This window comes from Ambystoma mexicanum, chromosome 1q (genome assembly GCF_040938575.1).
Source record: "Ambystoma mexicanum isolate Mex_15411 chromosome 1q, UKY_AmexF1_1, whole genome shotgun sequence".
NCBI classification, from domain to species: domain Eukaryota; kingdom Metazoa; phylum Chordata; class Amphibia; order Caudata; family Ambystomatidae; genus Ambystoma; species Ambystoma mexicanum.
The window spans coordinates 1,181,195,598-1,181,207,660 of record NC_090922.1 but is presented as its reverse complement, the minus strand read 5'-3'; the positions used below and the strand labels follow the sequence as shown (position 1 = coordinate 1,181,207,660).

The window sequence follows — 12,063 nt, the reverse complement described above, 5'->3', positions numbered from 1 at the left end:
TGCGCTGTCAAAACAATTCCCCAGAGTGTTTAGCGAAAAGATTGGACTTATAGAGGGTTTTCAACATAGGATTGTTCTAAAGAAGGGTTCCGTACCCATAGCGCACAGAGTTCGTGAAGTTCCAATGGGTACAAAAGAGGCATTGAGGAAAGAACTTACGCGTCTATGTGAACAAGACATCATAGAGCCCATAGAGAGCTCAGAGTGGCTTGCCCCGATAGTGCTGGTAGAAAAACCTGACAACTCTATAAGGATGTGTGTAGATTTAAGGGAACTGAATAAGAACATTTGGGTTGACAGGCATCCCCTACCGAACATAAGTGAATTGTTAACAACCATGAAGCCGGCGAAATTCTTCAGCACCCTAGATCTATCCTCGGCTTACCATCAAATTGCCTTGGGAGAAAGTTTGAGAAGTCTCACATACTTTGTCACTCCCATGGGTGCATTTATGTTCAAAAGAATGCAGTTTGGACTTGCGTCAGCTGCTGCAGTGTTTCAAAGGCTGATGTCACATCTGTTTTGGGGCCTGGAAGGCGTACACTGCTTCCAAGACGATGTTCTGATTTCTGCTGTCACAGAAGAAGAGCATGATGCAAAGCTGATGGGGGTTTTGCAGGTGTTTCAAAAGAGTGGTCTTACTCTAAAATTGGACAAATGCAAGATCAAATGTGACAGAGTGTCATATCTTGGCCACACAATAGATGATAAGGGAATTAGTTCTAAGAGAGAGTTAATGGACACCATATTGAGTATTGCTGAACCGGAAAATAAGGATCAATTGAGGAGTTTCCTTGGTATGACAGAATATTATTCCAAGTTTATAGATGACTATGCCAACAGAACCAAACATATGAGAAGCCTCATGAAAAAAGCTGTTAAGTACGTATGGTCTAATGAGTGTAGAGAGGAATTTGGAAAAATAAAAGCTGCCATCAACCAAGCGCCTGCATTGGGAATGTTTGACTGCAAGGCTAGAACCATCGTTTCAGTAGATGCCAGTAAAACTGGTTTGGGAGGAGTACTAGAACAGCTACAGAATAAAAACTTGGTGACAATTGCTTTCGCATTAAGAGTGTTGAAAGGAGCAGAATTAAATTACTCCACAATAGAAAGGGAGGCTTTAGGAGTGAAGTGGATCCTAGAACATTTTAGATACCTGATTTGGGTTTACCTGTCCTGCTAAAAACTGACCACAAACCGCTGCTGCATGTTCTCCAGTCTAAAACACCTCATCTCATATCGCCGAGGATCAGACGGTGGATGCTTGACATCATGCAATATAATCTTCATGTGTGTTATACGCCAGGTGCGCAAAATCAAGTGGCTGATTGTTTTTCCAGATTATCAACCAACCAGGGTACCGAGATTGAATCCATGGATGGAGACATCATTGCCACTGTAAATACAGCCATTGCTAAAGATGAGTGGAAAAGTATGATTAATTCTGAAGTCACTGACATCATTGTCAGTGGAATGTATACATGTAGAATGTAAGTACGTAGTGCAATTCTAATGATGTACAGGTAGAACATTTAGATGAGTATCTCCCGGCGGTGTTGTGCTCCGGGGCTTTTGAATAAAGCTCATATGAATAGCTTTACAGAGTGCTTCAATTCATTGCACATGCACATCTTAGAACATGTGTGCAGCTATATGCAATTGTGCTTGTTGTATTTTGTGTCCATGTACATTTTTGAGGCCATGTATGGCTTGCAGCTCACACTTGATGTTTCAGGATTTATCGCTGCTTACAAATTTGACAGGTTTGTTAGTCAGATCCTCCAGAGCGCCAGGAGACCACTACAGTGGGGATAGTGCATGGTATAAATATCCTTTAACATTACATATTGGATGGTTTTGGTGCCACAGATGTAATTTAGTTAAATGGTTGGCATTGTGGTGGTGTCCTCCCTCTTCAATGTGTTTGTTTTGAAAACACAAGATGAAATGTCTATTAGTTCTAAGGGATGCACACAAATCTACACCTCCAAGGGCACTTTCTCAGGGTGGTTTTGTGGGCACAGTGGATTGGCTCATTGTCATCACTGAACGGCACCTGGGATTTTGCGGGATCGTGTGGACTCCACAGGGGAGGGATTTTATGTGAAATAAGATTGCACAAGCTGGGTACGTGCAGCCTCTGCACGTGCCCTTTGCCCAGCCATACGCAAGCATTGTGCCTGTGGGTGTGGATGGGGGCCACCAACATGTCCACCGGGACGCCATGCCGTGTTGCAACATTGTGCAGGACAAATGTTGCCACAATGAACCTGCAGCCTACTGGTGGTGCATATAGCAACACGCCACCAAAGCGGTCAAGGGAGCGGAAACATGACATGCGCACTCCAAATGTTCACTCCACTATGCTCCGAGTTGCAATATGGCTAGCGTTGTACCTTACGTCGGCAGGTGTGTTGGGGTTGCATATGGGCATCATCATGTAGGTGCTCATAGGGTAGGCACTCTCCCCTGTAGAGGTGAGAATGTTTGTCATTGGGCCTCATTACGACCCTGGCGGAAAGGGGTTTACGCCAGCGTAAACCATGGCGTACCTTTCCGCCCTACTACGAGTTCCCGTAGCGCCATGGTGATTTTTACGCCTGCTTTTTGCAGGCGGAAAAATCCATGGCGCTACGGGACTTGTCGTTAATTACGCCACCGTAATTTACGGTGGCGTAATTGACGCCTTCCACACTCCCATTATACCCTATGGGGCAAAAATGGGAATGGGGAAGGGTAAATGGGGATTGGGGACTTACCGCCCCGCCAAGGTCGGAATGGGGCGGTAAGTCCGCCAACCCCCATGGCGGAGTTGGCAGCTTTGCGCCATGGACCATGGTGCAAATTGCACCATGGTCCTCCGCCAGGGTCGTAATGAGGGCCATTGTCATTTGTTGACAGTGTCTATTGGTCTATGTGCAACATGCATTCATGTGCATGTCCATTCATACTCACCAATGAGCCATGTATTGCCATGCTTCCAAGCTTACAGGGCCCGGTGTAGCAGGGACATCCTGAACATGTAACTATCATATATGCTGCCATGGAAGTTGGCATACACGTTAGTACAGATGCTCTTGGCAACAAACACACCCTGAACATTGATGGAGTGCCAATGTTTCCGGTTACAGTAGATGTGCTCTGTTGCTCCAGGTGGACGTAGAGCAACATGTGTGCAATCAACGGCACCTGGTACAATTGGGAAGTGCGGCACTCATAAAAATCTTGAACCACTGCTTGCCTTTCTGCCGGTGTTCTGGGCATATAGATATGCTGGCGGCCAGAAGGGGGTGCAGTTATGATTGACCACTGTACACAATTAGCACAATTGTAATATGCAGCTGATGGTAGAATGTTGGTGCTGGGGCAAACCTCTGCTGAAAAAGGATGTCGAACACACTGCTTGGAAAGTGCTGTGTGTGGCATCATTGGCAATATAAAAACGCACACAATTGAATGTTCTAATTCTGACAACTCATTTCTTTTTAGTAGCCTGTCGACCCAAACTAGTGTGTGCTACTGTGTGTAAAAAGATAATGCAGTTCTGGTGTGGTACAAATGAAGAACTTGAGTCATTCAAACGCTATTTGATTGAAAACAATTTTGGTATTGAACTAACAGAGACCTCAAGTAAGGTGAGCATCGACTTCCTGGATATCACTATCACGCCAGCTGCCACAGAGCTAATGACCTCAACTTATAGGAAACCGACAGAAGTCAACTCAGTCTTGCATGCATCCAGCTGCCACAAAAGATCTGTAATCAATAATATCCCCAAATGTGAATTTCTCCGAGCTAAAAGGAACTGCAGTACCCGGCCATTTTATGGAAACAAATGTGCAACACTTAGCAGACGCTTTCATGAGAGAGGATACCCGGAACAATCAATACAAGCAGCCATAGCTATGGCTAACAGTAGAGAATGCAACTCGCTTTTGACTCCCAAGGTACACACCAGCAAACAGGTAACAAATGACAGCCCAATAAGATACATTACCCAGTTCTGCAGTGATAGCCATCAAGCACAGAAGATTCTGAAGAGACATTGGCATATCTTATCAATAGATGAAGACATCAAGGCATGGATCCCAGACAAGCCAATCCTAACCTATACCAAGGCCAGAACACTCAAAAACATCCTCAGTCCATCATTCATGGCGCCTATTCCAAAAACCGATGGCAACTAGCTCACCAGCAACAAACCAGTGGGCTTATATAAGAGTGGAAGCTGCTCCATGTGCAAATTCGCCACAACGACCAAGACTTTGGCTTTCAGTACCAGTGACACACATACAATCAGAGAATACATCAACTATAAATCCAAATTTGTGGTTTATGCTATTAACTGTGTATGTAATCGTAAACATATTGGGAGTACTAAAAGAGAACTCAGAACAACGATCAGGGAACATCTTAATTCCCTACATTCCCAGGACACCAGATATCCACTGCCATTACACTGGCAAGAAGAGCACCAGTGGGACAACGAGGAAGATATCACCTTCGTGGGACTGGAGAAAATATCAACCGACATAAGAGGTGGAGATAGAGAACTCCAACTAAGCCAGAAAGAAGCAAAGCTGATATGCAAATATCGCGCTGTTACTTTTGGATTAAATAGTGACCATGATTTCCATGTTTTCTTGTAAATATTCATACATAAACCCATGAGGTTTCTGCTAATACAAGTAGTAGGGACGCAATTGATGTAACTTCCTTCCATGTACTAATCCTATATAAAGCCCATACCAACACCTCCTTCCTACCGTCTGGCACTCTTGCCCCCATTGCACCAAGGTCTTGCCCACCTCTGGGCCAACGCACCATTGCCTTTCCTGCCCACAGATAAGGGGGACACATTACATCCCCCCCTCCCCTCACCTCCACTTTGACTATACCTATACAGCCCCAATTCTGCAACCGTCAGGGACATATCCTATAGCAACGTCATAACTCACCACACGGCCACTTGCATGCCATGACTGGTTCAAACATACCATCAGGGCTATCCCTCCACAGCACCTTATCAGACTAATCCGTCTGATGGACAAGGCTCGGTCTGGTCATTTCCCAATTGATAATTAATTTTTCACCCCGTGACATAAACCCTGACAGCTACCAACCCGCAGGACGGTCTCCTTAGACCAATCACACCGCTTGATGAACCAACCAATCCGAGCTATGCTTTTATAAATTCCCCTTTTATAAACGAACTCGCCGGACCCGGCCAACGGTAAGCCTCCCATCAGACACCCCTCCACAAGACGTCCCCCCCGGCCTCCTGCCGAATTGCTATAACCTAGCACCATCACCTCTCCCACTAGATAACGTTGGATCCCTTACGAACCCAAACCACAGGCATATGCTGTCCCTCAATTTACAGCGCGATGCCGGGCACTGCCCCCCACCTCAATTTCCCTCCATGCACACGGACAACCTTTCCGGACTTAATTATTCATCCCGCCTTGATTCTATACCATCAGCCTACCTGGCTGCACCAAGTGGACACCTTCCCCAGTATGCCCTAACCTGCATGTTTGTTCTGCTCCCAACACACAGCGGACGGCCGGGCACCGCCCTCCCCCCACTCCTTCATTCCTTCCTTGCACTAAGACGTTCTCGCCATGATCTATCCTTGCAACCCATACTATCAGCATGCCTGGTTCCCACACAGGACACGCTCTCTCTCATGAGCAACTTGGTCAGTACCACGCGCCGCATCCGGCACATGTTAGCCCTTGGCCACTCGCACCGGCCAGTGCATCCTCTGTCACTTTGTTCCCCCGCTGTGGGCTCCAGAACCACCCACACTCTGGTCATCTGACCGCACCACTCGCTCTTTACCACCGCCGCACCACCATAGGAGGGAACAACCCGGCCAGAGCACAACCAGTTCCATTACCCTGCCAACCGAAATTCACCCTACTGGTCACCACATCTGCCAGTCTGCAAGTCACCACGCGGGCCAATTAGGGCACACCACATTAGTTGCCCTTCTGCCACTCGTCCATGGGTCCCATGCCTGCTTAGAATCCTATCTATCTACCTTTCAGATCAGCTATCCAGCCCCCCTGGTACCCTTATCTGGGAGGACCAGCCTACAGCATCTTGAAGACCACCCCCTAACTCAATTGAGTAAGACTCCTCTTTTTCTAATTCCTCCAACAAGGCTGTCATACCAAATTCTCTTGGCCCATTGACTCAACTAATTGACTCTCTTTGTTTCCTTTGTCTCCCTTGGTACATTGTCTCTTACTCTGTCTCATTTTACTTTAACTGTAATTATGCATCTCGTTATGCCCAAATGTAACTATCAATGGTTATATGTTTCTGCCCTGTAATCCACCTTGTCACCACCACTCACAATCACGGACTTGCCAATTACCAATCTTTTGCCACAATGTGCTCCCATTCCTCATTACTGAAATTATCTATTAATGTATGCATATTGGATGGAATATATATGTCATAAATAACAATGGGTTTCACCATGTCACTTCACTGTGTGCATCACATCACCATCAAACCAACTCACTAATCACAGCCTTGAAAAAGACTTAGGTTGAAACACGCGTCGGCTGTGTAGCAATTTACCATGTTGAAAATTGCCATTCATTTCTACAATGATGTTTTCTTTGGTGCTAACTAACCAAAAATAAACAACTAAATTAATGACTAAGACTTGACTGGACCATATATTTGATTAATTCGCTCAACAGCGACCACTGGACCATCATACCCTACCAGCGCCCAACTGATCCATAGTTTGTCATCCCCATAAACCTTAAACCAACAGGTATTGCCTAAGCCAAAGAAAGGCAAATGTGATAAAGAGACATTGGGCCTCATTACAAGATTGACAGTCCAGTAATAACGATGCTGGTAAGGCAAAACCGGCATTGCTTACCGGACCGGGCCATCACGACCTGCAACGCTGGTCCTACCGGCATTGACAGGGACCCGCTGTGACCATGCACCACCGTACAAGACTGTGCGCAGGCACGCGACCGCCTTGCTAGTAACACCGGCATACCGCAAGAAAGAGGACATTACGAGTCGCACGGACATGCACCTATCGACATCCAGATGCCGGTAAGAAGGGCAACCATGATGCCGTTAACACTGGCATTGCGGGACAGGCGTTAATGGCAATCTGCTGTTCTCAGACCTGCCACAGGTTCACACAATCACCACAGGTGTAGGCAATGGAGTCTGGCCCAGCACAAAAGGTGCACACCCACACACCACACCCCTTCCAAGACCAAAATGATTCCACTAGCAGTTGCCATACAGGGGCTGGAGGACATGCCTGCACTGATACTCATTGAGCAGGCAGTACACCAGGGACTACAGCGGAGACGCAGGAGGAGGATGAGGAAGAGGAGGGTGAGACTGGCACTGCAAATACCACCAGTGCAGGCAGTGGTTCCCCGCAGGCAGCCACCAATCCCTCGCATAAGGGCCATTTCATTCGACTTAACCCCTGCAGAGATCCACACCCTGTACCGCCTGGACAGGGACACCATCACCACCATCGTGGATCTCCTTCATGATGACCTGGTCAGCCTGATCAGCATCCACACAGCCATCCCACTACTGCTGACCGAAGTGTGTGTGCTCCACTTCCTGGCCACAGACACCTACCAGCACACAGTGGCGCAGCTGCATGGCATGTCGCAGCCATGTTTCTCTTGTGTGCTGAACCAGGTGCTGGATGCACTCCTAAAGCACGCAAGTGCCTACATATCCCTACCATGGACTGCACAAGAGGTGAATTACACCAAAATTTCATTTCATGTACTGGCAGGCATGCCTAATGTCATTGGTGCCCTTGACTGCACCCACGTGGAGTTGGTAGTCTGGCATGACATGGAGGTGGTGTACTGCAATCGGAAGCAATACCACTCCATCAATGTCCAGATGGTGTGCAATGAAAGCAAGATGATAACCCATTGCTGTGCCAGATACCCAGGATCCACACATGATTCTATGGTGCTGCTGAATTCTATGCTCCCCCGCTACATGGAACGAAATGCTGCACAGTGTAACTGGCTGTTGGGTAAGTCTGACCACAGGGCCATGGTGCTCATTTGTGGGGGAGGGGCACATGCATATTCAACCTGTCTGCTTCCTGGCACATGGGGTAGATTGGGATGGGGGGAGTACCAGCATGCCAGTTGACACCCTTCATCAGTGAAGGGACGAATCCCTACACTGGTGGACCATACCACCAACCACATCGTGCCATGGTCACATGGGTGAAGGTGTCGAGGGACATGTGCATGGCGTCATCGACTCATTGAAAGCATGATGGTCAAACCCACCTGTATCACGTAGGACATCAGCCAAACATGCATTTGGTTTATTCACCTGCCACACACCCCTCACATGTGAGTGCAACATGGTCCTTCACACTTCATCTGGGTGAGTGGTTTATCTCATGTCAAGGTCCATAAATTGTGTACGGCATCCATGTCCCCCACCATGGCTTGCCGAGTAGTACACAGGCCTGATATTTGTGTAGATGTGATGGCAAAAGCTAAAATTGGAAATGTATTGCATATGGACATGAACGATGTACAGGTAGTGCATGCATGGAATGGCATAAATACTCACAATTACACTTAATTTGCCCCCATGCAGGTGACGCTGGCTATCCCCTGAAGCCATGGCTCCTCACCGCTGTCAGGCATCCACTGAACCGGCACAAAGAGGACTACAATCGTGCACAGACACGCACTCGTGTGGTGATAGAGCAGACCTCTGGCCTGTTGAAGGCACAGATTTGCTGCCTCAGCAGGTCAGGTGGGGCACTCATTTATGGGCCCGAGAAGGTTGGGAAGATTGTATTGGCATGTGTCATGCTTCACAACATGTGCATCCTGCGCAACGTACCTCTGCCACCTGACATGGACCAGAAACCACAGGGTGAAGATGATGATGATGATGAACAAGATGATGCACATCGGCCATGTCGCGATGCGCGTGAGGGACGTACTGTACGCCAAACATTGATAGCACAATATTTTTGATGCAGTGGGTCACAGAAGTTGCCGGTAATGTATGACACTAGGCACTGGGAGTGGGGGACTCTGGGCACTGGTCACTGTTGAACATTAAATTGGCAAACACACAAGAAGTAATGTCCAGTCATGTAATTTGTGTTCACACAACAGGTATATTAATGAAATGGTACTGTGTACATGAATTAACCCTCCACCCGCATTACTCCACAGACTACACCCACCCCAACACACCCATGCCCCCACCCCACCAACACCCGCACACAACCACGCCCCCACACACCCACCCCCCTTACACCCCCACACCTCACCACCCCCAGCCCCCAACACCCCACACACCCACGCCACACCACCCCCAAAACCCCCACACACCCATGCCCCCCACCCCCCACCGAACCAAAACCCCCACAAACCCACGCCCGCTCAGCCCAATTGTGTCCAACAGGACTGCCACATTGCATGTCCCAGTGCCCCTGGCTATTGTCCGCTCCTCTTGGATGGAGGGATATGTGGTTCCGGCCGGCGCAGACTACACAGGGACCTGTGGACAGGGCTCGTCTGCGTCGAGCTTGCAGGTGTAGTGCTCGTCGATGGTGGTTGTGGCTCGACCGGGGCAGGACATTGTTGCCCCATGTAGCCAGCCATACAGTCAACAGTCTGTGTCAAGGCTGAGATGCCCTCATGTACCCACCTCCCCACACGGTTCACTGCACGTATTATTGCCTGCATGTTCTCCCTGTTTGCCCTGCATGTGGCCTCCCCTTTGGACAGGTGCCCTTTGACCATGTCATGCATGGCTTACTGTCTGGCCTTCATTCGGCACAGCCATCCGTCAATGTCCCGTATGTCTGTGCTCCCAGATGGTTGTACGGGAGTTGGTACGGGAGGTGGTGATATGCTCATCACAGGGCTGAAGCCATGTTCAGCTATCTCCTCCTGAGTGCTGTGGGCACAAGCCAGATGGTCAGGGGAGCACTGTGGTGTGTCATGCTCGCTTGGGGTGTGTTGGCCATCCTCCATAATGGTAGGTCCTGCAGAGTGTCCGTCTTCAGGCCCATCGTCCTCCTCAGCACTTTGTTGTGCTGAGGCTGCCACCTCGCCCATGGAACTAGTGGCAGTGGAATGTGTACCCTCCACATCAGTGGCCACTGTGGTTGGGTCATCGTCCGCAGGGGTGCCTCCTGGGGTGGGGGAGTTTCCTCATTGCTGTGACCTTTCTGGTTGCTGCATCTTGTTGCAAGTTAGCCTTGATGGCACAAATGTCTCTGGCATAGTGCTCCCGAGTGCCTGCCGTAGGAGCCTGCTCCTCCTGGTCTTGGGGGTGTGCACCCTGTTGGCCATGGGTCGTGATTTTGGTGCCCCAGTCTTGTGTTGTGCAGCCCTAGAGGTTGATGGCCTGGTGGCGTCATCCTCACCGCGGCCCATGCATGCAGGTGTCTTCCCTGTTGATGTGCTATGTTTGGCATCGCTGTCTGGATCCAGCCTGTGGGGGATGGGGAGGCAGCGTATCAGTCATGGGAGTACTTACATCCTGCATGCATCGTTGTTGGCAGAATTTGGGTCATGTGCATCATTGTGTGCATGATCGAGGGGCACACATGGTGCTTGCAGGATTGATGGGGGGAATTGTATTGGCATCCTTCTGGCGCTGCCATGATGTCCATGGTGTCTGTTTTGCGGCATACAGGGGTGATATGGCTTCTGTGCTGCGGCCACGGCTCAGCCGCTGTGTGCCATGTTTTGTTTGGTTGTGTATCAAGTGTGTGTTTGGTAGTGGAGAGGCGTGCAGCATGCAATTTAATGGGACGGTGGTGATGCCAGCATCTCAGAGTTGTGTGTGTGTGTTGTTTGTGTGTAATCGTGTGGTCATTTTTTGGTGGCTTTAGCATTGCTTGTGTGTTATCATGGCTGTGATGTGCTGTTTGGTTTAGGGATGTATTTAGGTGGGGCTGATGGGCCATGTATGTCCTCCCAACTATTTGGATTTCAATTGTGTACTTGGGACATCATGTGTGTGTGTTGATATCTGTATAGCGCAAAGGGTCACTCACCGTCATCGTCCGATGGTTGCAATCCTATCTCCACATGGACAACCCCTTCAATTGCCTCCATATCCATGACGGAGCTTCACGTCTCCTACCACCTTGCCAACTTCATGGATGAGGCAGGTCCGCCACCTGTGGCCTGCCCTGGCTGCGGTTGGCAGACAGGATGTTTCTCACTCGCAGCCGCAGATCTGGCTCTTCCTACAGTCCTTCACGCTGCGTGGGGTAGCCCCCATGGCAGACACCTTCGAGGCCACCTCCTCCCATATGTTTTTTTTTTCTGATCTGCGCTGCACGGCGCAGGTCCGTGCAAAACACTACATCAGAATGCTCGACAAGTGTATCTGCAAGCATGTTCAGTTCATCACCACTGAACCTGGGTGTTCGCAGGCGAGCAGTACCTTTCCTGGTTGCCTTAGACATGATCTGGCAGGCAGGGTAGTGTGTTCTCTGAAACAGGCCCTGTGTGCAGTGGATGGCAATGGATTGTGTTTTTAAAGATGGCTGCCGGCGTATTTCCCGTTCTGGCACAATGACTTTACTTCCAGTGGCGGTAATGCCAGTACCGGTATTAGCGATGCCGTTGTGAATGGTGCCGTTCATATTTTTTTTAATTTTATTTTACATTTGTAGAGCGCACTGCAGCCCATAGACATCAAGGCGCTATTACATGAAGGCGTAAGCAGCAAGATTATGTAAACATAGGAAACATAAGGTACTTAGTTACATAGAGAGGAGCAGAGCATAGTTACAAATGACGTTCGTATGCCTGTAGATATAAAGGCATACGAACAGCCTAGTTTTTAAGGCTTTGCGGAAGGCTAGGTGAGAGTCAATCCCCCTGAGGAGCGAAATTAGGGCGTTCCAATGTGAGGCTGCTAGGGCTGAGAAGCTCGAACCGCCCGCACGTACTCTACAAGTCTTGGGGGTAGAAATCAGGTTGGTGTAGGCAGATCTGGTGGGCCTGGCCGAGGTGGGTCGTGAAATTCTCT

At 49.0% G+C, this 12,063-nt stretch overlaps 1 protein-coding gene across 1 annotated transcript; it reads left to right on the top strand.

Moving 5' to 3' along the window:
- The first annotated feature begins 1,377 nt into the window (after positions 1 to 1,377).
- LOC138561198 (putative nuclease HARBI1) lies at positions 1,378 to 9,035 on the top strand. Its single transcript, XM_069642756.1, has 3 exons — positions 1,378 to 1,435; positions 7,493 to 8,062; positions 8,647 to 9,035. Exons 1-3 carry the CDS (start codon positions 1,378 to 1,380, stop codon positions 9,033 to 9,035), a joined length of 1,017 nt encoding a protein of 338 aa, XP_069498857.1.
- The last annotated feature ends 3,028 nt before the right edge of the window (positions 9,036 to 12,063 follow it).

Excerpts from the sequence above, each read along its gene's own strand:
- LOC138561198 (XM_069642756.1), top strand. The coding sequence starts at position 1,378 with ATGGATGGAGACATCATTGCCACTGTAAATACAGCCATTGCTAAAGAT. Across the intron at positions 1,436-7,492 it reads TGCTAAAGATGAGTGGAAAA|AGATCCACACCCTGTACCGC; the intron begins GTATGATTAATT and ends TAACCCCTGCAG. Across the intron at positions 8,063-8,646 it reads ACAGTGTAACTGGCTGTTGG|GTGACGCTGGCTATCCCCTG; the intron begins GTAAGTCTGACC and ends GCCCCCATGCAG.